This window comes from Perognathus longimembris, chromosome 5 (genome assembly GCF_023159225.1).
Source record: "Perognathus longimembris pacificus isolate PPM17 chromosome 5, ASM2315922v1, whole genome shotgun sequence".
NCBI lineage: Eukaryota > Metazoa > Chordata > Mammalia > Rodentia > Heteromyidae > Perognathus > Perognathus longimembris.
The window spans coordinates 5419765-5444850 of record NC_063165.1 but is presented as its reverse complement, the minus strand read 5'-3'; the positions used below and the strand labels follow the sequence as shown (position 1 = coordinate 5444850).

Genomic DNA, 25086 nt, shown 5'->3' with positions numbered 1-25086 from the left:
GTCCCCTATTCTGTTCAGACTGTGACCCTCCACGCCTGGTGCGCTTCGGCCTCTACTGATTGAAAGGCACCGATGCTTAGCCACTTGCTGGAGGCTTCACAGTGCAGACAGTATTTCCCTTCCGTGTTCTCGCTCAACCGGAGCCTCTGCAAAGCCCGTGCTCCCAGGGCATGGGTGAGTGGGCATCAGGGGAGCCCCAGGCATGTGTGGTGTGGGAGTCTAGAAACAAGTAGAGTCGCGGAGCCTTGCAGTCATCTGAAGTGGCTTTCTGAGAGGGTGGGAAAACATCAGTGGGCAGATGAAGTGGCTTTAAAAGTCTAAATGAAGTAAACTCTGCGGGGGCTAATGAGGAGGGTATTTGTGTGTAAGCTGTGGTTTGCTGACTGTGAGGTACTGCACGTGTTAGGCTGCGTTTTAGGCAGTCGTTTTGTGCTGAGTGTGGTGGCTCAAGCCCGTCATCCCAGCATTTAAGAGGCTGAGACTTTGAGGCTTAGAGTGAGACTCTGTCTTAAGGGGGAAAAAAAAAAATCTAGTACATAGATTCCCAAGTCAACTTGAAGTCATCGTAACCACAAGACCTGGCACACCCTGTGTGGTGGTTGAAGGGCCTGTGACTCACAACTCTCGTGCATGCAGAGTGTGTGTGCACGTGTGTGTGGGAAGGGGTGTGTGTGTGTACATGTGTGCATTGTGTAGACTTGAGGTGTGCATGCCAGTGAGGGTATGCTCTTGTATGTGCACCTGCTATGTGTGCACGTTGGGTTTGTACCCGTGTGTGCGGGTGTGCACACACATGTAGGATGTCTGTGTGTGTGTGTATTGGGCCTGTGCTCAACATCGATCCTGCTGCCGGAAATGGAGACGGAACGGTTGTTGCTTCAGCTCCTGTCAGAGGGTCGGTGACAGCATGTCTACGCGGCGCCCACAGCACCTCAGAACACTCAGGGAGCGAGCCTGACTCAGCCTGGTGGGGCTGGTTCCGAGCCAGCCTGTGTGTCCTTCTTCACTGCGGCTCCACTGGCTTCCTGTGAGGGAGATCAGCAGAGCACTCCCTCCCGGCACACGGACAGAGCCAACTCTGGGTCAGCAGCGAGGCTGCCAGGGCCAGCTGTGCAGCCAGTGTCCCCCGGGGGCGGGCCACACCCACACCCTCTACCTTTGTTTACCCCACCGCAGGGCGGGCTGGGAGAACAGAAGTCAGCTCAGTTAGAGAAAGCCTCTATGAGAGAGGGTTCAAAGCGAGAGGGCAGTTTGAAGAACGTTTGCGAATATGTGTCTCTAAGCCACCCGGAAAATTGGACTAACCTTCCTGTCTGCAGCTTTCCCATTGCACAGCCCAGCAGGGGTGGGGGTGGGGGTTGATGGTCGCAGTTCAAGCTGCCCCTTGACCTTGGAGCGTGTGCCTGAAGGTGGTGACCTTATTCAAAAGGCAGCTTTCCGTTTATACAGAAGTTGGGACCGTTAAAGGCCACCTAGGGGACCCCAAGGCCTGAAAGGCACCCAGAGGTCTCTAGCTTGCCTCTTGCCACCTCCACTTCCCAGCCCCTACATCAGATGCGGCCCGCTGCTCCCTGCCATCAGAACCGTGCCAAGTCCTGCCTAGTTTGTTTTTAGTGTCTAAAGGGCACTGTTGGTGTCCCTTGACAAGGACGTCACTCGAGTGTTGAACTTTGTGCCACCTGACCAGTGTGACTCGCCGTCTTACAGTTTCGTTGTAACATGAAACGAGCGTCCTTAATGGATGACAGACTTGCAGAGGGAAGCCATGCCGGTTCTGCACCTTGTTTGCCTGTCGGGGAGCGTGACTGAAGTTGGCTGGCCCGAGGTTCTTGGTAGACGGCATCTGGGACCTGCGGAAGCAGGTTCGCACTGTCCTTTCTGGGAACTTTTAGAGGAAATATTTTGCTACATTTACTTTTAAAAAATCAACCAACAGGGCTGGGGATATGGCCTAGTGGCAAGAGAGCTTGCTTCGTATACATGAGGCCCTGGGTTCGATTCCCCAGCACCACATATACAGAAAATGGCCAGAAGTGGCACTGTGGCTCAAGTGGCAGAGTGCTAGCCTTGAGCAAAAGGAAGCCAGGGACAGTGCTCAGGCCCTGAGTCCAAGGCCCAGGACTGGCCAAAAAAAAAAAAAAAAATCAACCAACACTCCCCCGCCCTCCCCTCTCACATGGTTAAATTATCTTTGCTTAGAACATTTTTACTCAGTGGTAAAACACACATAGCCTAAAATTTATCACCTTAAATATCTAAACATATTAAATTACTTTTGAGTCCGTGGTCTGCCTTTCCAAATCAGTTTGTGTTCTGGAGAATACCATCCTGTCAGCTTGTATAATGTCGAAGGAAAACGTGGAGGAGATGTTTCCTTGGAACCAAATGAGATCTTTCGTAGCTTCCAGTTAAAAAAATTTTCATACATCTTTCATTTATTTATTTATTTGCTTGGATCTGCCCTAGGGCCTTGTGCGTGCTGACCGACACCCTCAGCCCCTACTATTTTAAGGTCAGCCTGTGAGCCTATGGATGTAATGCAGTCACAAATACTATATATATATATATATATATATATATTTTTTTTTTTTTTTTTGCCAGTCTTGGGCCTTGGACTCAGGGCCTGAGCACTGTCCCTGGCTTCTTTTTGCTCAAGGCTAGCACTGTGCCACTCGAGCCACAGCACCAATTGAACCCAGGGCTTCATGTATAGGAGGCAAGCACTCTTGCCACTAGGCCGTATCCCCAACCCCTATAATTATATCTTAACGATAGCTCCAGGAATGCTTTTAGATGACTATAGTCTCTGAGTGAAATGATACGAAGTTGAATTTTCTGTTAATCCCAGTGTTTTGGGGTTTTTTTTTTGTTGTTCTTGGCTTTAGAATATTTAGATATTTAGGATATCCTCCCAACTGCACATAACTAAACTTTTACACCTGGGTGGTTCCCACGTAGGGACGATTGTGAATGGTGCTGCAGTGAGCATGGAAGCGAGTCCTTCCCCCACAAGTGGGGCTTCTGGGCCCTATGGGAACTGGATGTGTTTAGTCTTTGGAGATGTCACCACACTGGCTGCCGCAATGGCAGGTGCGGCTTTAGTGTCAGAGGACACGAGCGCGGACGGCTCCCAGGCAAGAGGGGTTCCGGAGGCAGGAGGTCTGACCGGAGTGAGCCACAAGGCAGTTGTTGGACTCCATGAAGCGCTGAGCTGGCAGCAGCCTGAGGTGGGGAGTTTGTGCCGGGATAACTCATTCTTACAGATGGAAGTCGTTTTGTTCATCTAAGGAAGAAGCTTCTCCTCCTCTTGCTGTCCTGCTCTGCGTGTCACCCATCCCCTGTGCAGCACCCGCACTGCCTTTACTGCTTCCGCTCCGTTTGTCACTTAGTAGCATCGTGAATGCCAGGCACCATGGGGGTGTCTCGGTGCTGTGTTCCACCAGCTTTCCACCCGACATCGCCGCACCTGCAGCTCTCACCTTATTTTTGTTATGGGATCAGGTGGGCACCATGTTTCCATGCGCCCTAAGTACTTAGAGACCACATTCACACCACCTTCATTGTCATGGTTGTTCTATTTGATTATGATTGACAGTCCCTTTCTGTGCCTAGTTTATAGCTCCACTTTAGTGTAGCTATTTTGTGTAGTGATAACATTGTACGTACAGGGCTCAGAACCTCCCCTGGCATTGGGCATCTACTGGGGTTCTCTTTTGGGGTGTAATTGCGTTTCTTTCAGAAGAGGTATTGGTAAGGGTGGAGAAGGTCATGCCAGGGCAACGGACAAGCCCCAGATCTCAGTGACTTTGCAACATGCTTTAATCCTGGCTCTGGAGGTTCTCAGAGACCAGGAAGGATTCCATTTCTACCCTGAGTTTATGGTCCTAGAGGCAGGAGAAAGGACTTGCCAGCTTTAGGTAACTCATGCGGTTCTACCGAGCTCATGGCCCAAGTAAGTTACCCTCCTGGGGTCAGAGGGCAGAATGATGGGATCCTGCTTTGTGCAGATGAAGGGAGCAACACCACCATATTCTCAGTGAACCCGGGGCTGGTGAGTCTTCAGGACTCAGGAGTTGATGTGGTGATAGCAGCCTGGCCGGTCTGCCTGATCCCCAGTGTATGTGAGGGTATCGTTTGCACCTACTGCCTGCTGCACCTCCCACTTGGTTCTTGTCCTCTGCTGAAGTTTCTAGCCTCCTCCGCTCTTCTCCCCCACCCCCACTCCTTTTCTTTGGCTAGTAGTGCTCTACCACTTTTGAGCCACAGGGCCACTTTCGGTTTTCTGGTGGGATAACTGTAGATAAGTGTCTCACCGACTCTCCTGCCTGAGCTGGCTTTGAACCGTGATCCTTAGATCTCAGACTCCTCAGTAGCCAGGATTACAGGCACTAACCTGGAATCCTAGACAGAGCCACCAGCCCCCATCCCTGTCTCTCTTTTTTTATGAGCACATTATTCAAGTCATTTTATGGGCTTTCTCTTTGTTTCTGTGTGTTAGACTTCATAAATAATGATTTAAGATATTTTAAGGAATCTTGATGACCTTTAGTTACATGTGATGTTTTCATTTTTATTATATTGTGTTGGTTTTTTTTAGTGTATTATTATTTGAATGGACAATACTGGGATTTGAACTTGGGGCCTTATGCTTCCTAGGCAGGTGCTCTAGGAACCACACCTACAACCATGGTTGCTTTGTTAGCCTATCTTTCAGCTAATATCTCATGTTTTTGCTTGTGGCTGTGATCTTTCCAGTCTCCTCCTCCCAAATGTCTGGGATTAGAAGAACAAGCCATTGTGTGTGGCCTAACTTTTTTAATGATGCCACCAGGTGCTGGTGGCTCGTGCCTGTAATTCCGAATACTTGGGAGCCTGAGACCTTGAGATCATGGTTTGAAGCCAGTCCAGGCAGGAAAGTCTGTGAGACTTATCTCCAATTAGCCACCAGAAAGCCAGAAGTGAATCTGTGGCTCACATGGCAAAGCATAGCCTTGAGCACAGAAGCTCAGGGACAGAGCCATGTGTTCAAAGCTCAGGACTGGCGTGCACACATGCACACGCACACACACACACACACAGATGCAGTTCTATTGAATTTGAGACTTTGTGTAGAACACTAGCTTTTGATGAAAAACAGTATTTTCCTCTTTTGGGTGCCTTCTGTGTGCCTTGGTGTTTTCGTAGTGGGATCATGTTCTTTGCTTGTAAGAAGTTGTCAGGTCCTTGGCCCCGGACCAGTGCTCCTGACCCATGGATGGAATGCATTGCACAGAGAAGGTTCCAGACCACCTGTTTCCTTTCAGGCAGTGTGCAAAGTGCTGAAGACAGCAGAGATGCGCAAGATAGTCCCCTCGAGTTGCAGGGAGCAGGCTCCACCCCCCGAGCTGTGTAGAGGCCGGGCTGGGGGGCTCTTCCGCCTCCCCGAAGGAGGGTGCCAGCTCAGTCCACACGGGAGAAGTGCGCAAGGTGGCTGCTAGGCATTCACACAGCAGCCACAGGTTGTTCTGTGGTGTGACAGAGTGTGCAGCTGGGGTATTGACATAATGGGGCCGGCTGGAGCCATCTGTGGAGGCCTTTGAGTGGCTTCTGCGAAGCCTGGCTTTACCCCGCGTCCTGGGTGCATGGCTGGGTGTGTGTGAATGCTCTGTTCTGGAGTCGTCAGGAGCCTCCGACCCTGGCAGTCTCTGTGATCGTACAGTGCCACGAAGGACACAATCCCCCCTGGTGCTGGGGCAGGGGCTCCGTCACTCAGCTGTTCGCAGCCCAAGAACAGCTTTGGTTGGCTCGTTGCCTTGGCCTGGTCTTTGCTCCAGCTAGTACCAAAAGGTGTTTTCTCACGTGTCCGGTGTCCTGTCCGGCGCACAGAAGCCTCGTCTACCTGGGATTAACTGTTGCTCCATCCCAACAGGGGTCCCCAGGGTCCTTCCTTGCACCATCCAGGAAGGACCTCCTATTCAGATCCACCTGGCTGGGAGAACGGGGAGTTGAGTCAGGCCTCTTCTTCTCCCTGGCAAGCATCTGGGGCCTTCCACGGCGCACACGCCAACCTCTTAGCAGGAAGAGGTTTTCTGCCCTGATGCGGTGCATGTTCTGCGTGTGGGTTCCACGATGTTGCCTAGAACTGTCGCTGATGCCTGCCTTCTTTCCAGCATTGCTGACTTGTGGCTCTCCTGGGCCCCCCGTGTCTTTGTCCTGCACACCCCTTTCTCCAGGGGTACGGGGTGGGGGGCTCTGACATGGCCTTCATTATATGCTTTTCCTTGTTCTGCAGGCACTTCAGAGCAACCTGAAGTATTCCTTGTTGCCACGGCGCCTCATTATCAGCAAGAGATTAGCTCAATGTTTGCACCCTGCCCTACCCAGTGGTGTGCATTTAAAAGCCCTGGAAACCTATGAGATTATCTTTAAAATCGTGGGGACCAAATGGCTGGCCAAGGACTTGTTCCTGTACAGGTACAATGATTTCTCTGCTGGAATACTTTTTATTACCCGAGCACTCCACATTTCAGTTCACAAGGTTAGAAAATGTACGACAGGCAAGCATGGGGGAGGGGAGCATGGCACAAATCAGTCGTAAAACCCACACCAGGGAGGGGGGCGGGCGGCACCTTGGGGAAAGTCTGCATCCAGCTCAGGAGGAGAGCCCGGATGTGCATACAGCTTGGTGCCTGCTCTTTCAATAATGATGCCCTGTGACCATCTCCTGTCAAACATGCACCCGTGTCGCCGGTTCAAATGGCAGTCATGCTCTTTAGAATTCCCTCGGGTGCGATCAGGGGCATGACTTGCCCAGCACCAGTGAAAACACACAAGCAGCAGAATCAAGCCCTCTCCCTTCTCATCACCTGCATCTTCTAACCACTGTCTTGCTTTTTTTTTCTTCTACAGCTGCGGCCTGTTTCCCCTCTTGGCGAACGCGGCCATGTCTGTGCGTCCAGTGCTTCTGGGCCTGTATGAGAAGTACTTCCTCCCACTGCAGAAGCTGCTGCTACCCAGCCTCCAGGCCTTTCTGGTGGGCCTGCTCCCCGGCCTGGAGGAAGGCTCCGAGATCTACGACAGGTAGGCGCATGCTAGTCCTGCGGGCACTTTTTTTTAATGTAAGATAGAAGCCAAGACACGTGGAGACGCGGGAGCTGCTTCCCATGCCTGTGGGTGCTACCTGAGGTAGCATCTTCCCCCAGAGTCCCCATTACCCCCAGTCCCCCCGCGATGACATGTTTTACCCACAGAAGCATCCTGGCTAGGACAGGAGCCTGTATTCAGATCTCCGTTATGTCCTGCCCACACCATCTGTGGCAGGCAGGACATATGTGACAGACAGCCCTGGGTCATGACAAGTTTGTCCTGGGTCCACCACCAGGGCTGACTCTCTGCCCCGGCATGCATTTTCCTGTGTCTTCTTTGCATGGAAACCTGTAAGGAATGGAATCCTTAACTGGGAGAGAGCCAGGGAAGAGGTGACGTTGTCCAGAAAAGAAATGTACTCGTTATCCGACTTAGGTCACTAGAACCCCTCTGTACATCACCTTTACAATAACTAAGATTTTTAATGGAAAGAAAAGAGGAAAAAAAAAGCAATGGAATCATTGCAGAGTATGAGTCTGAATGCTCAGGAGATGGGGACAGGTGCCTCTGCTGGGTCACTGGTGGGTCTGTCACCCAGCCCGCAGGTGCCTCTCTCAGCAGCTGCGCCCGAGCACAGCGGCGCCCGGCCTTAGCCCTGAGCTGCTGCCAGAGCTTCTCACGGAGGCGCCGACCTCGGCTGAGAGGCGCAGAGCCGTGGGCCTCGGCACAAGAGCTTCTCAGAGCAGAGGTCAGCAGTTGCGGGTGGAGAGGAAAGACTGCTCCCCGATGTGCGGAACTGTCAGGCCGGCCCGGCTGGCCTGTGTTCTGAAGTTGATCCACCCGGCACATTTCTGGCTGCGTTCGCACAGGGACGTCTTTATAGCTGTAAGCCGTCAGTTTGTCACATCAGCATTTTGTTGTGTTTTCTGATACACAGAGGACACCTTGCACATTTATTCTAAAGCCATTGATCTGCTCCCCTCTACGTCCCGGCTAAGCCTGGGGGTGGAGGCCATCCGTGAGCCACGGGAACATCACTGCTCAGAGTTTCCTGTTGGCCAGGACACTGTGCCCCTCGGTGATGTTTGTTTTAGCAAATTTCCATTCAGTATGACAGCTGATGGAGGGAAACACAGAGAGAGCGGCAACTCAGAACGGGAGAAGGAGGGGCCTCCCCAGCAGGGCTGAGTCTGCCCATGGAGCTCTAGAAAAACGGGATGAGCCCCTAAGTTCTTTCATCTCTTCTCTACAGGACGGATGCCTTGCTCCTGAGGCTGTCCCTGGTTGTGGGCAAGGAAGTGTTCTACACCGCCCTGTGGGGGAGTGTCCTGGCGAGCCCATCCATTCGCCTTCCCGCTTCCCTCTTCGTGGTGGGCCACATCAACAGGGACTTGCCTGGCAAGGAGCAGAAGTACATGCTGGGGACCGATCACCGGCTCACGGTAGGTACCGCACTCTTCCCAGGGGCAGAGGGGCATGCATGGGCTCCAGTATGCCGAGGTTGTCGCCAAGGCTGCAGAGGAGCCTCAGGGAGAAAGGGAGAGGGGGGCATTGCAGGTAACAAGCTACCGACAGGAGACGAGGCTGCGCCACCGTGGCATAATGCAGTCACGTTTGGTGATGGGCTTCTTTTGTAAACTTAGGCTCGAAGGGTCATGCGTTTGGGGAATGTTACTCACAAGGTCCTGTGGAGGCTGCACACCTTCTCAGTCCCTAAACATGCCTGGAGAGCCTGTGAAGGGAACCTCAGCTGCCTGACCCCAGTCCTGGTGCTCCCTGCCCTGTCCACTCCAGACACCACTCCTGCGTGGAGACCCCTTCAGCTCCAACCCCTGACACCCCAGCCTCTCTTGGCCCTGCTTATTCCTCTCTGCTCTCCTCTGACTGCTCTTAAACCCACGTTGTTAGGTTCTCCAGGTGTCAGGCTCCAGCGCCTTGGCGGGAAGCTGTGTTCTCTGGCAGCTAAGTCCCTTCTCATGAGCTTCCCAGAGCTTTGTCTTTGCCCCGTCCCTGCCTTTTGCTGTTTTTAATGGCTTGCTGTGCGTCGCCACCTGCTGGTAGATCCTCCCTCTGACTTGAAAACCCCCAAATTGAATTCGTAGGTTTCATAGCCTGCCACATGGTATAAGTTACCCTCTTGAGTCCAGTCCATTGCAAAGTGGGCATGGTAGAGCTCTATCACAGGGCCTTCTGAGGATTTGGTGGGGTTAAGGCTGATGGAGAGTTCCTCAAAATGTTCAGCTTCCCTGGCAGTAAAGGAAATGCGAATAAAAACAACTCTGAGATACCACGTTATCCCAGTCAGAATGGCCTATACTTTGAACTCAGGCAACAACAAATACTGGAAGGGATGAGGAGAAAGAGGAACCCTACTGCACTGCTGGTGGGAGTGTAAACTAGTACAGTTACCCTAGAAAGCAGTCTGGAGGTTTCACAAAAAAATCTATGCAGAGACATACCCTATGACCCAGCCATCCCACTCCTAGGTTTATACCCTGAGCAACAGGAACCAGAATACGACAAGGACACTTGCACTTCCATGTTCATTGCTGTACTGTTCACAATATCCAAGATATGGAAACAACCCAGATGTCCCACTATAGACGAATAGATCCAAAAAAAGTGGTACCTATATACAGTGGGATTCTACACAGCTATTAGAAATGATAAAATAATGGCATTTGCAGGGAAATGGACAGGACTAGAACAAATCATGTTGAGTGAGATAAGCCAAGAACAGAGAAACAAATGGCGCATGGTCTCCCTGATATGCAGGTATTAGCATCAAATTGCAAAGAAACATGACACCAATATACAGTGACACCAAAAAAGAATAGTCTTGGGAGAAATGCACCAAGGGGTAAGAGCCAAGCACTACTTCATATGCACCTAAAATAATAATACAGACTGAAAAGAACTCCAAAGATAAAGAAACAAAGGACCTCTTCTTAACGAGTCTTATAGTATTTAGAGGACCCTATACTCTTTACCTCACATATAGTGTATACACGTGTACGTATGAGGGAAGCTGGGAGGAGGGCACTGAATGAGTGGAAAGCAGGGGCCCAACAGCTGCTATGGACATGGATGAAAGCGAACCAAGCGACTCAAGGGCAGCAGGGGGAGGGAAGAAATGAGAGAGAAAGAAGGAACAGATTACACTAAGCAAAAGGAAAGAAATGTACGTCTCACCCGACCTGGAAGAAATTGTTTTGTTGTTAATGTTCATAGAGTTCATAAGCATTGTAGACTAGAATGATGATGTCCATCATTGGGAAGGTTAAAAAAATTGATGAAAGCAAGGAAGGGATGGGAGAAAATGAGGAAGTGGGTAACAAGCATGACAAGAAACGTACTTATTACCTTAAGTATGTAACTGTAACCCCTCTGTACATCATCTTAACAACAACAACAAAAGAGTTCCTCAAGGTGATGAGTTGAGGGACCCCTAAATATAGTTCCTTCTTTCCAGCCTGAAGGTGTTTCCTGTGCCCGTTTCTCCTCATTCACAACCTGCTCTTGGACCAAAGTATAATTTTCTAACTAGTTTCTCTCCGTCTGCTCTTTATTGAGTGTCAAGAGATTGGTTTTCCTAAAGTCTGGCATTGCTTACACCCCCCTTAAGCCTTTGAGGTACCTGGCTTCCTCTTGCTTACAGAGCAAGCTCCAACTGAAGAGTTCTCTAATGCCCTGCTCCGCGCCTGCCACTCACTGGCTCTCCCCTCCAGCCTCTGCACTTGCATCGAAATCTGGCCTCCTGTAGCTTGAGGTTGTGTCTTCACTTGGCCAGTCTTCTGCTCCTGTCCTCAGTGGCCCTTCTTGTTCCGTGTCTGCACATGTCCGTGTGGTCGCTTTCTGACCTCAGAGCCCAGTTTTCCCACAAAACTTTATTTCCCCCTTGAGAAAGGGTTCTCTCGCCCTGCTTCTGACTTGTCATAGCTTGTTAAATTTAAAAAACTGGGGAAGGGGGGTATACTAGGATTTGAACTCAGGGCCTTTTGCTGGGCAGGCACCCTACCACTTGAGCCAGGTCCCTCGCTTGCCTTTGACTATGGCTCTTAGCCATGATCATCTGTGTGGTATCTGTGATCTGTATGTGTGATCATCTGTACTGTATTTAGAAATGACGCTTGGAGTAGGTCCAGGAGTGATTTGGAGTCCCTTGGCCTGTCTTCAGAGCTTTAATTTAAGCTGAGTTTCTGGTTGTGTCCTGTCTGGGGATCACAGATGGAGGTCTTTGAACCTGGCCATCTGGTCAGTTTTTCTGAGCAGCTCTCAGGGAGGGCAGATGAGGTGGGAAGCTGTACATCTTTCCCATGTCACTCAGTCCCAGCCCATAGAGCTCAGACCTCTGCCACCGAGCCCGCTGCTTGCTCTCTTCAGTGTGCCGTGACGTAGTCTTGGTTGTTAGGCCTGTACAGGGCATCCTGCGGAGGCCATTACGTGCATTTGGAACAAACTTATAATGCTGTTTATCACTTACAGGTAAAATCGCTGTGTGCATCACTGCTGGACTCAAACGTTCTTGTGCAAAGAAATAATCTGGAAATTGTCCTCTTTTTCTTTCCATTTTATACCTGCCTGGTAAGTCACACATACCGACATGGATAATTCCTGCCTGCCACTTCCCCAGGCAAAGGCTCAGGGCTTGGACTTCTGCAGTCTGTCAAGGGCAGAACATGGGTTCTCCGTGATCACCATTGGTTTCGGCCTCTTGAAGGCTTGCATTTCATGTGTGAGGGTCATGTTTCCATAGCAGATACTCAGTAGCTTTCCATGGCACACAGGAAGAGCCAGCCTCTTCTAAGAACTGCCTTTTGGGGATAGATGGATGGATGGATAAGGAGGGGCAGGGGTCAAGACTTCTTGTCTACTTCATCACTCCCTCTTTCTGTCCTCACAGGATCCCAATGAGCAAGCCATTCCCCTGCTGAGGTCTGACATCGTACGCATCCTTTCAGCTGCCACCCAGACTCTGCTGAGAAGGGACATGTCTCTCAACAGAAGACTCTATGCCTGGTTACTAGGTATGGAGCGTGAGGGAGAGGGAAAGCTGTAGTGCTGGGTTTGGTGATAAAGTTCTGAGTCATCAAATGTGGAAAGACCCTGAAATGATTAAATGTACTGGTTAGTTGAGATCTACTTCCAACAGATAGCTTCAGTTCTCAGCTTTTTCTTTTCTTTTACAAAAAGAAGTAAAATACTTAGGTAATTGGGTATTGTGTTTTTCATTTCTATTATTTCACTGGTCTTTGATGGTATAACTGGTAGAATGAAATGTGGCTAGATTGTATTTTTCTTCTTTAAAATTTCCTCTTTTTTGGGGGGGGTGAGAATGTTAAAAGGGTGGCATTGATCAAGGTGCATTGTATTCATAATCTGCTTTGTGAAATGGCAACTCCTTTGTAAGATGATTAACTACAATTTAAAAAAAAAACACCTTATTTTGAACTAGTTAAAAAAGAGAAGTAAATGCGATTTTTTAAAAAATGCCATCTGGAAGCTGGGGGCATGGCTCCAACAAGCACAAGGCCCTAAATTCACAACCCTCAAACCTCATAAAAACAGTGAAAGTCAGCTGAACTCCATCCGAAAAGATAGAAGTAAAAAATTGTAGCTAAATGGTATTCAATTAGAAGTCTGTTCTAAAGCCAGGCATGGTGGAGCCCTCCTGTAATCCTAGCATTGAGAAGACTGAGGCAGGAGGACCAAGTGTTCCAGGACAGCCTAGGCTATGTGGCGAAGCCCTGTCTCAAAACAGAATTTAGGAAGAGCTGAGGCATAGCTCAATAGTAAAGTTTGAAGACAGCCCAGGCTGGAAAGTTCGTGAGACTGTGATCTCCAATTAAATATCCAAAGAGCCGGAAGTGGAGCTAAGATTACAGGTGTGTGCTACCAGACTGCTACTTTATCTTTCATTTGTGCATTGAAAAATACTGAAAAAAATGTAGCACTTTGCATATATTAAGATATTCAGTATTAAATATTTGCATATAATGTTTAACTATGTTATATACCTTTCTTAGACTCCCCAAATTTGCTTTATATGGGTTAAGCTAAAGACTAAATAGCTGATGTTCAGTGCAAAAGAAAATTGCTAATGTTCTGCATGAAAGCCAGAGGAGTCCTAAATCAGGCAACCAAGACAAATGATTTGGTACCATCTCAGGAAACCTTCCCCAGGAGAACCTGGGCTTCTGGGAGACTCAGAAGTGACCCTACTTTTGTCCCTCTCCACATCCCCAAAACGGGAGCTGTTTTTGCTCCTTCGCACACAGCCATGGATTTGAAGAGAGCCTGAACTTTCTGAAGTGTTAGGGAGAAAGGACTTAATTCGGAAATCTGTGTGACAGCAGAATGCTGGTGGCTCATGTGTAAACCTAGCTACTCAGGAGGCTGAGATCAGAGGAGTGTAGTCTCAAGCCAGCCTAGACAGGAAAGACTCTTATCTTCTTAACAACCCCCCCAAAAGCAGAAGTAGAGCTGTGGCTCAAAGTGGTAGAGCACTAGCCTCAAGCACAAAAGCTCAGAGACAGCACCCAGGCGCTGAGTTCAAGTCACACAACTGAAAAAGGGGGGGAGGGGGTTAGAAGAGGAACTGTGGCTCAAGTTGTAGAGTCCTAGCCTTGAGCAAAAATAGCTCAGGGACAGTGCCCAGGACCTGAGTTCAAACCCCTTGACCAGCACAAAAAAGAAGAAAATTCTGTGTGAGAAATCTGGGTTTTGTTCCTATAAGTAAATTCATATTATTCATAACTTATATACTTAACTCGGGTTTACAATATGTGTATGTATATTTATGTATTATGTATTTGCGCGCACGCGCACGTGCACACACCCACACACCCACACACACAAACACAATCAGACCATGAGAATTTTACGCAGCACAGTGTCCTCTAACAGCACAGATCTCTTAGCAGCTTACCATGTTTGTTCTTTTGTAGGTTCAGACATTAAAGGGAATACCATTGTGCCAGAATCTGAAATCTCAAGTTCTTTTGAAGATCAGTCTTCTTATTTGTTTGAAAAATACTCCAAGGATCTCTTAGTTGAGGTAAAGTCGATAATCCTATTCAGGTCATTCCTCATCATGAATTTTTTTGGGGGTTTTTTGGCAGTACTTGTGCTTACTAAGCAGGTGCTCTATCAATTCAGTCACCCTGCCGTGCCCCTTTTGTGCTGGCTGTTTTCAAGATGGAGGTTTTCTTCATGCCCGGGCCAGCCTGGACGGTGATCCTCCTATTTGAGCTTCCCTGTGTAGCTGGGCTGTGTAGCATATGCCATGAGACCTGGCCACTGTGTTTCTCCCCGTGGCTTGCATGCAAGACATTGGTCAAGATGGAGTCTCACAAACACTTTTTTTTTTTTTGCCTGGGCTGACTTCAAATCAAGATCCCCCCAATGTCTAACTTCCAAGTAGCCGGGTTTACAGGTTGCCTGGCTCCCCCCCCCCCCCCCCAGTATTAGGTACTCTACCATTTGAGTCACGCCTCCAGCCCCCTCATCACCATCTTCAGAGGGTTTGGAGAGCTGCAGTGTTGTGGTGGGCCAGGTGGCTCTCTTCCAGTGTTCTATAATTGGGACAACTGATAATGTCGTACGTCATCCTATGCAATATCGTAACGTGTGCCTTTTTGAACAACTAGAGTCTGGGTATGATTCTGCACCAGAAGTTCTTAGACGCTGACGCGGAGGAGCGTCATCATGCATATCTGAAGCCTTTCCGCATCCTCGTCAGTCTGCTGGACAAGCCGGAAATCGGTAGGGTGAGAGAGGCCACTGCCTGTTAGGGTGGCCAGACACATGGGATCTGATTCCAGGGGATTGAGACACAGTGAGATATAGTCACGTGTCACTCTGACAGCCGTAATTCACTTGCTTGGAATTGTGAAATTGTACAGTCATGGGGTTCAGTTTTTATATCTGAAACCGCCTTAAGGTTTTGCTTAAAATAGTTTGGGTTGTGTTCTGTGAAGAGTGCTTCCCTAGTATACACAAGGCCTGGGATTTGATCCCCAGCCCCAATTTAAAAAAGCAAACACACACAATTAAAAACAACTAATTTCCCCTTTGCCTGGGTGTAGTGGCACTTGCCTGTAATACTTGTTTCCCTATCATTTAGAGGCACAAGTAGGAAGATCAAAGACAGGCCTGGCCAAAAAGAAAAATAGTAGCCAGGCAATGGTGGCTCACACCTGTAATCCTAGCTACTCAGGAGGCTGAGATCTGAGGATCATGATTCAAAGCCAGCCGAAGCAAAAAAGTTTGTGAGACTCTTACCTCCAATTAGTCACCAGAAAACTGGAAGTAGTGCTGTGGCTCAAGTGGCAGAGCGCTAGCTTTGAGCTGAAGAGCTCAAGGACAGTGCCCAGGCCCAGAGTTCAAGCCACAGGACTGATGAAAAAAATATTAGTATGTACTATCATGTGAATGAGTTTATTGTATGTATACAATACACAGGCATGTGTATATTGATCATATTTATCCCCTATATTACTCTTTCTCCCCATTTTCCTGTCTTTTGTTCTACAGTTTTAATGGGTTTCATTATCCTCTTGTTATACATGCATATAAGATACTTTGATCCTACTCACCCCTCTACCGCTATAAAATACACATGAGGTTTATCATGAGACTAGCGTTCTTAAAGCCATATGTTTTGATTTTGTGAAAAGTATAAAATAGGAGATTAAAGCTAGGTACAGTGGCTCAAGACTATCATCTCAGCCACTTGGGAGGTTGAGATCAAAGGGTCACAGTTAGAAGCCAGCCAAGCAAAAGGAAGATCTCAAGACTGGATCTCAGCCTACATGGCTGTGCATGGTGACACATTCCTGTCATTCCAGCTTGGCGGGGGTGGGGGGGTGGGGGGGTGGTAGCACAATAGCTGGGCAGAGTGACGTGTAATTGTCATCCCCCATGGGGAAAGCAGAAGCGGGAAGATGGAGGCTCTGGACAGCCTGGGCACAAAAGCAAGATCCTATCTGAAAAAGATAACCAATGGAAAAAGGAGCTGGGGACTTGGGATCAAGTGGTAGGGTATCTGCCTAGCAAACCCAAGTCATGAGTTCAATTCCCAGTACCAAAAGAAAAACAAAAGGAGGAGGTGACTACAGAGGCTGGGAATTTAACTCAGGGTAGAATGCTTGCTCAGATTTCATCCCCAGCGTTCCAGGAAGGAAAGAGGACATGAATCTGCTGGTTGCTTTATGCACAGCGATGGTGGGGGCATGTTCATATTCGTCCCCGCCGGGTGTGTGGGTAAAGAGCTGTCCCCCAGCCTCCTGGCACTGGGTGTGTGCCTCAGGACCGCCCTGCCCCCACGCTGCCTGACCAGCTAGGACCCCCCCCCCCCACACACACACACACAAAGCTGGTGCTTCTTTGTAGGTCTTCGTGATCTTTTCGAGTTTGGGGTTCCTACTTTTGTGTTCTCGTCCATCATGAAAAACCTGAGCGTAAGGACAGTGCCCTTGTGTGTACGCACGCTTTTCTGTAGAGTAGTACGTATGCCTGGCCCAGCAGGTCCTCACTGAACACATAGCATCCAGGTTCACTGGCTTGACCTCTCTGACCCTCAGTCGCCCGTGTGCCACGTGGTCTCTGGTCACAGGGCCACTCCGAGGTCAGAAATGCCAGCAAGCGTCTTAGCACATAGCTCTGCAGAAGCAGGGGCCATTTTCCTGAAAGTTCTTCTCTAGCTAAAGTTTTCATTATCACAGATGTATGTTTCTGTGTACTTAGAGCGCATAAAATGCTGCATTATAAGGTACTCTATCTATGTGTGTGTCATGAGTGTCTTGGGTTGATTTTACAGTGGACTGTTAGCCCTCCTCTGACCATTTTCCTTTTATTTCAGGGCCTCAGGTGGTTGAGCATTTGTTTCTCGAAGTCATCAGAGCCTTTTATGCTTACTGTAGAGATGCCCTTGGCTCCGACCTTAAACTTAGCTACACTCAGAGTGGGAATCTGCTGCTAAGGTATGATGTGGAGGTGGCCTCTTGATGTCACAGGCTTCCCTTGTTGCCACAGTTGTTTTTGTTCACACACACACACACACACACACACACACACACACACACAGTCCCTGCCAGTGAGGTTTGAACTCAGGGTCCTGTGTTCTTGCTTACTTTGTGTGTGTGTTGATTTTGAGGCTTGAACTCAGGGCCTAGGCACTATCCTTGTGCTCTTTTTTTTTTTTTTTGCCAGTCCTGGGTTTGGACTCAGGGCCTGAGCACTGTCCCTGGCTTCTTTTTGCTCAAGGCTAGCACTCTACCTCTTGAGCCACAGCACCACTTCCGGCTTTTTCTGTTTATGTGATGCTGAGGAATCAAACCCAGACCTTCATGTATGGGAGGCAAGCACTCTACCACTAGGCCATATTCCCAGCCCCTATCCTTGAGCTTTTTATTTTGGCTCAAGACTAGCACCGCTTCTGGCTTGGTGGTGGTTAACTAGAAACCCTTATCTCTAGCCCTCTTCCTGGGCTGGCTTTGAACCACAATCCTTAGATCTCAGCCTCTGAGTAGCTAAGATTACAGGCAAGAGCCACTGGTACCTGACTTTGCTTAACTTTTTTTGCCCAAGTGGCACCCTACCACTTGACCCTCACCTCTACTTGTGGCTGTTTTTGGTTGATTGGAGAGAAGAGTCTCTCAATCTTGCAAAAATAGCCTGCACAAAAAGGAGCTAGAGGTCTAGCTCAGTGGTAGATCACTTGGTAGCAAGTGTTCAAATGCCAGTACTGCCAAAAGAGATTTTTTTGTTTTTCAGATTTTGTTTTGTTTTCGGCTAAGGCCTGAAAAAGTGGTATACCTCAGTAGTAGAGTGATTGCCTAGCATGTGTAAGGCCCTGAATTTGACCTAAATTTTTCGATCAAGTGGTTGTTGTGCCATGTTATTCCACTAAAGAGAGCATCTGAATTCCCTATAGTTGGGCTAAAGCTGTTTTCTATACCAAATTTTCTTACAGTAACTCTTACACTTATTTCCAGGAGACAGCATCAGTATAAATATTGTTTAATGTGGCATTATGCAAATAAGAGTGATATTTTTATCTCTAGCTTGTTAGCATCTCTAGAAGTAAGTTGTAAATGCTAAAATGAGCTACAGACTTCCAGACAGTGTTTTTGTAACTCAGGGATTTTTTAGGCATATTGATTTGTCTTACAGTACAATCAAAGAAAACAGAAATGCCTCTGAGATCGTGAAGACGGTGAATCTGCTCATCTCATCCTTGAGCACCGACTTCATCTGGGATTATATGACAAGGTGTTTTGAGGCATGCTTCAGGTAAGTTGAGGATGGGCACGCTTGGGAAAGGAGAGCAGGTGTGACTATTCTGTAGTTGGTTGAAAGGGCCCAATTATCACTGGTATTGATGGCTCATGCCTGTTATCCTAGCTACTCAGGAGGCTGAGATCTAAGGATCATGGTTCGAAGCCAGCCTGGGCAGGCAAGTCTGTGAGACTCTTAACTCCAATTAATCAGCAAAAAGCTAGAAGTAGAGATGTGGCTCAAGTGGTAGAGAACCAACCTTGAGTGAAAAAGTTGGGACAGTGCCTAGGCCCTAAGTTCAAGCCCCAGGATCAGCACAAAAAAGCAGGGGGAGGGGCGGTTGCCAATTATACTTAAGCAGCTGAAGCCAGTGGTCTCTCCTATGCTTGGAAGTGCAGCTGAAACAGAATTGGAAAGAATTTGCATCTGATTTTAATACAACAAAGAACATATGCAATAAGATGTTCACATCATCTTTGCCTCATTATCCTGTGTCTGTTATTTATTAAAGTCTAGCTCTAGAAAGCCCTCTGTGTTTTCCAGTTAGGCTCATTAAGTCAGCCCCACCATGCGGTTCTCTTAAGAAGCCTAGTGAACTTAACACAGCTCTGTCTGGTGTCTCTGAGTGGGGAGTTTTGAATTCTTGCATCTTCTTAAATTATTACTGAAATTAGTGTGTAACTGGTCAGATCAGAGCATTAATGATTTAAGCTACTGTAATCAGCTTTGCTGTCCCTGTTAATCTGTAGCGAATTGCACAACTCAGGGCTGGGCTCAGGGGCTTGCTCAGGGAGCCGGCTTCCTGCAAGCGGTCTTTCCCTTGCATTTTCTTTCCTGGAGAACAGGGCAGCCTCCTGCGTCCTGCAGGACGTGCTGTAGACCTTCCTTCTTGTTAATCTGCACTGCAGCCTCGTCTTCTCCCTATCTTCCACAAGCCTGTAGCTGCTGTAATCAACGGTTCCCCTCTAAACACCTGGGTGTGCCCTGGGCTGCAAAGCCTGACTTTAATTCTCGGTTATCATACTTTTGATGTGTAAGAAAGCTAGAGCCTAGAGACAAGAAGTAATTCCTGTCCAGCCTTGCACAGCAACTTGATCGTAGCCTGACTTTGGAGTCTCCCTTCCCAGGTGCTCCTTGAGGCTTTTCTGCCTCCCCCAGCACTAGGCCTAAAGGGCTTTGCTGCTGTGCTGCATTAGTTTGTGCAGTGTATCTGCAGGCAACAGCAAGAACATGTGATACTGAAGTTATAGTATGCTTTGGTAAGCAAAAGAAGAAAAAAAAAAACCCGATGCTCCCCATATAGAGCACTTTCCACCTTGCCAACGGCCCTTCCTCCCAGAGTTCATCCCTGTCCTGGAGTTAGTGTCTGTCCTTCCCGGAATAGGATGCTGCACTATTATAACAGGTGTGTGTCCGTGAGCCTGTATTGTCCGCTGAAAGTTCGTATGCTATCAGGCTAGGGGCTTAACATGGGCTGTCTAGCGAGTTCCTACCTCAGACAAATAAACCCAAGTTTGAGCATATTATAGAAGAAAGGATTAATTTCCTTTTCTTTCTGTGGTTCGTATAGACCAGTGGAGCAGAGTGACACCATTGGGACAGCCGTCAGCCCTCCCCCCACGGTCTCGGAGCTCTGCACCCTCCTCGTGTTCCTCCTGGACGTTATTCCCTTGGTGGGTACTGCGCTGGGAAGCAGCGGCTCAGTGCGTGCTCCTGCGGCAGTCTCCTTGGTGCTGTTGGCCTGTTCCCTACACCCAGATTTACTGAGCAGGGGCTTTACCTAAACACACAACACAGATTTGTGTTTGTTTTGCTGTAGATCAGGTAGCCATTGTGCTTTTTTTTCCCCCCTTTTTTTTTCTCCAGTCATGGGGCTTGAACTCAGGACCTGAACCCTGTCCTTGAGCTGCTTTTTGCTTTTGTTCAGGACTAGATCTGAACCATTTGAGCCACAGCACCATTTCCAGGCTTTTCTGTTAATGTGGTAGTGTGGAATCGATCCCAAGACTTTGCAAGCACCCTACCACGAAGCCCCATTCCCAGCCTTTTTCTTGTTGTCTCTTTTTAATGTGTGCGTGTGTTACTTGAGATTGAACTCAGGACCTTTGTGTTTACCACGCAGGTGTTCTCTCTACCACTCGAGCTGTGTCCATCTTTCTGCCTTGAGTTTGTTTTTTGAGATAAGGTGCTGTGCTTTCGCCTCGGCCGGGCTCCGATCATGATCCTCCTCCCTCAGCCTCTGGAGTGCCTTGGGTCACAGGCCGGCATCACCGTGCCGTCCCCTGCTTTCCTTTTTCAGTGTTTTAGAAGGCCTTCCTTAAAATTCTGTTCTTCTGCGCATGTCTCTGTATACATATGTAAGGATTTCTGTACCGTGTACTAGAATAAATCTCCTCTCCATAGAAGATGAACCCTTAGCCAAGGGTTAGAGATGTAGCTCAGTGGTAGAGTCATTGCCTAGCATGTGCCAAGTTCTGGGTTTTACCCCTGGTACTGCAGTCACAATCAGTAAATCAATAAAATTTTCCACTGACTGGTTGTATTGTGTTGTTTTGCTGAGAGAGTATCTTTTTTTTTTTTTTTTGAGGTAAGATCTTGCTGATTTTTTTCACGCTGTCCTCCCAACTGTGATTCTCCCGTCTCTGCTTCTAGAGTAGCTGGATGACGGCTCTTTTGCCTTTTTCATTCTGGAGATGGAACACAAGTCCTCTTTCACACTGTGTACTTATTCTAGCAATGAGCTGTCTGCCCCAGGCCTCTTATATTTTTGCTGTCCTATTTAAAGTGGATTATACCTTCTGGTGTAAGTGGTGTGAGCAGAGGAGATCCACATGGTGAAGTGATACTACAGTTATTTAGGGGTGAGGACAAATACACTTTCTACTTAAAATTACTCAGCTGATTAATTTTCTTGATGGACACTAATATTTTTGTTGTTGTTGTGTTGAGATAGGATCTCCCTGTGTAGCCCGATCTTACTGCATTAGTCTCCAGAGTGCTGAGATTATAGGTGAACACACCGCCATCCCCAACTCTTAATTTTATTCATACAGAAATATAGGTGGCAGTTCTGTAATTTTCCCCCTGTAGGGTAGAACCACTTGGAGAGGAACATCTGCTTGATTTCTCCAGAGCCAAAGAAAATCCTGTGTCTTTCCTGGCTTAGGAATTAACCTGAAACATAGGCTGTAAGATTCCATTTTCCCCACTCGGAGCCAGCAGCGTGTGCTAACTGTGCTGTGTCTTGCAGGAGCTCTACTCTGAGGTACAAACCCAGTACCTCCCGCAGGTGCTGGGCTGCCTGGTGCAGCCGCTAGCTGAGCAGGTGGAGGCCTTAAGCTTGCCCGAGCTCACGCATGCCTTGAAGACATGTTTCAAGGTGCTCAGCAAAGTCCAGATGCCACCCTCCTACCTAGACACGGAGACCCCCAGCGGCAGCTCGGTATGTGCCCCCAGAACAGGTGTGTTCGTTCTCATGACTTCTGTCCTGGCTGGGGGGAGGGGGGCAGGCTAAGCACCATCAGGATTGCATCATACAGGAGAACATGTATCAACCATGTGTCTAGTGTACTTCTAAAGTGCTTGAACGTTTAGGGTTTGGTGTAGTGAACCCTCTTCATTTCACCGTCTCCCCTACAGCTAGTGGCTAGATACAGCTGATGACCCTCGTCCGTGGCCATTTATTGTCGCTCTCCTTCCAGACCTCTGAGTATGGGTTTGTATGCACATGACCTGGGCGATTGGAAGCCATGCAGCAGGCGTAGAGGGCTGAGTTGCCAGGGCTGCCCTCCCAAAGGGCTCAGCAACAGAAATGAATTTTCTCACAGTTCTGGAAGCCAGGGTGTGATAACCAGGCACTGGCCAGGGTTGGTCCTTCTGAGGGCGCCATGCGTGAAGAACCTGCTCCAGGCCTCTGGGAGCTCCGGCTGCCTTGCCAGCTGCCTCGTGTGTCCTCAGCTTGTGGATACCCCACCCATCTGCGTCTGCTGTTCCCCGGTTGTTTCCCTGGGTGCCTGTCTGTCTCTGTTGCCAAATCTCCTTTCTCAGGGACATAAGGCTTGTTGGATTTAGGCCCACTCTAAGGTGTCTGTCTTAACTTGATCATCTGCCGATATCTTATTTCCAAATAAGGTCACATTCCTGGTACCGGAGTTTAGGGCATCAGCGTCTTTAGGAGACACAGTTCAATCCCTAAGTCATTGTTTTACCACTCACTTTGGTTTTTATTCAAACAGCATTTTAGGGACAGCTTTGCATAGCAGTATAGATAAAAGTCTTTTCTTTTTTAGTCTTTACAGAGTAGTCTATACTGTGGACTTATTATTTAACTGTTCTTCTACTGACAGTACGTAAGATCTTTTCAGTCTTTCACCATTAAACCATTTTGCACCCCACAGCCTCACAGTGTCTCTGAAGGAGAAGCTCTGGGCAGTGGGTCAGGCCTGCTTGGAAGGTCAGGTGTACGCCGTCAGACAGACTATCTTCCCAAAGAGGGACAGTGATAAGTCCGTGTTCCTTAAATTACTCTTATTTACTGTTACATTTAGGAGTTTGACAGCTTTCCCCTGAAAATCAGCTTGGTGCAATGAGAGAGGTGTGTCTGGAAGATTGCTGCATGGGGAGTGGGGGGGGGCGTGTCAGTGTTCAGAGATAAAGGAAGAATTTGGGATGTAAGAGTTCAGTATTTGGGCTGGGAATGTGGCTTAGTGGTAGAGTGCTCACTTAGCATGCACGAAGCCCTGGGTTCGATTCCTCAGCACCACAGACACAGAAAAAGCTGGAAGTGGGGCTGTGGCTCAAGAGGTAGAGTGCTAGCCTTGAGCAAAAAGAAGCCAGGGACAGTGCTCAGGCCCTGAGTCCAAGCCCCAGGACTGGCAAAAAAAGAGTTAGGTAGTTATAGCTTATAAATATGAATTTTGGGGGCTAGGAATGTGGCTTAGCAGTAGAGTACTTGCCTAGCATGCATGAAGCCCTGGGTTCAGTTCCTCAGCACCACATATACAGAAAAGGCCAGAAGTCGCACTGTGGCTCAAGTGGTAGAGCCTTGAGCAAAAAGAAGCCAGAGACAGTGCTGGGGCCCTGAGTCCCAAGCCCCAGGACTGGAAAAAACAAAAACAAAATAAATTTTGGTGCTAGTGCCTCATGATTATTGTCTCCTAGCTACTCAGGAGGCTGAGATCTGAGAATCATGGTTTCAGCCCAGGCAGGAAAGGCCATGAGACTCTAACTATGTAAAAGACACACACACACACACACACACACACACACACACAGTATGTTCATGCTTCCTCCTTCTTCTTCTGAGGGAATAGAGTAGAATAAATATTAGTTTCAGATTTAATATAATATTACCTAAGAAACTACTGGAAAAGAAAATGATCCTTTTAACAGTTGAAGTATTGTGTGTACATGTGCGTACATATGTGTGTACATATATCTCAAATGTAGCTAAGTACCCCATGTCCAAAATGCTTAGGATCTGAAGTATTTCGCATTTTATTTTTTCAGAGTTTGGAATATTTGTATATTGACAATGAGAGGCCATAGGAAATAGGACCTGAATTTAAACATAAAATCAGTGCATATTTCTTGCACATTTACCACAGAACCTGGAAGCAATTTTCCACAGTATGTTTATGCTCCTGTATTTTCACTCATTAGACACACCACAGGAAGTCCGGTGTAGAATCTTCCACGTGTGGCATTGTATCTAGTGTTTAAAATATTTGGATTTGGAGCAGTTTGGCCTCTGAGTTTTCAGATTGGAGATATTCAGTCTGTGTTTGAATTTTGCTCTAGCTTTCTAGTTATTTTACTTCTTTTATGTGTTGGGTGGGTGGGTGAGTACTGAGCTTGAACTCAGAGCCTCACACCTCTGCTCAGCTTTTTTATACCATTGTCTGTACCCTCCCACTCGAGCCACACTTCCAATTCTAGCTTTTTTCTGGTTAATTTGAGACAGCAGTCTTAGGATTTGTCTGCCAAAGCTGGCTTTGAACTGCAGTCCTCAGATTTCAGCCTGAGTAGCTAAGATTATAGACATGAGCCACCAACACCCAGCTCTTACTTTAGTATTTTTATGTCTTTATTCAGACATCAACCCAGTTTCCCCCTCACACTTTTACATTTGTCAGAAACACATTTTAAACAGCTAATTTGAGCCCTGAAGAGTCTCAGTAAATAAGACAAAACAAACTGGGAGAGAGAGAGGGAAGGGGTGACATTGTCCAAAAAGAAATGTACTCATTACTTATATAACTATAACTCCTCTGTGCATCACCTTTATAGTAACAATTACAACAATAAGGTGGGCTGGGAATGTGGCCTAGTGGTAGAGTGCTCGCCTTGCATACATGAAGCCCTGGGTTCGATTCCTCAGCACCACATATATAGAAAAAGCTAGGTGGCACTGTGGCTCAAATGGTAGAGTGTTAGCCTTGAGCAAAAAGAAGCCAGGGCAGTAAAGGAAATGCAAATAAAAACAACCTTGAGATACCACCTCACCCCAGTTAGAATGGCCTATACTCTGAACTTGGGCAACAACAAATGCTGGAGGGGGTGCAGGGAAAGAGGAACCCTTCTCTGTTGTTGGTGGAAGTGCAAATTAGTACAGCCACTTTGGAGAACAGTATGGAGGTTCCTCAAAAAGCTCAACATAGACATACCCTATGACCCAGCCATACCACTCCTAGGCATCTATCCTGAACAACAGGCCTCAGGATATCAAAAAGACATCTGTAT

At 48.0% G+C, this 25086-nt stretch overlaps 1 protein-coding gene across 2 annotated transcripts in view; it reads left to right on the top strand.

The window, feature by feature from the left end:
- Dop1b (DOP1 leucine zipper like protein B) overlaps positions 1-25086 on the top strand; it is a 79826-nt gene that overhangs the window by 17536 nt on the left and 37204 nt on the right. For both annotated transcript variants that reach the window (XR_007210953.1, XM_048346246.1), the window contains exons 2-12: positions 6272-6453; positions 6889-7059; positions 8318-8507; positions 11551-11649; positions 11969-12092; positions 14013-14122; positions 14715-14829; positions 16928-17048; positions 18241-18360; positions 19916-20018; positions 21596-21787. Coding sequence is in view for 1 of the 2 variants with exons in the window: in XM_048346246.1 (XP_048202203.1) it covers positions 6272-6453; positions 6889-7059; positions 8318-8507; positions 11551-11649; positions 11969-12092; positions 14013-14122; positions 14715-14829; positions 16928-17048; positions 18241-18360; positions 19916-20018; positions 21596-21787 (1527 nt within the window). In the remaining variant the exon portion in view is untranslated. The remainder of the gene's footprint in view (positions 1-6271; positions 6454-6888; positions 7060-8317; positions 8508-11550; positions 11650-11968; positions 12093-14012; positions 14123-14714; positions 14830-16927; positions 17049-18240; positions 18361-19915; positions 20019-21595; positions 21788-25086) is intronic.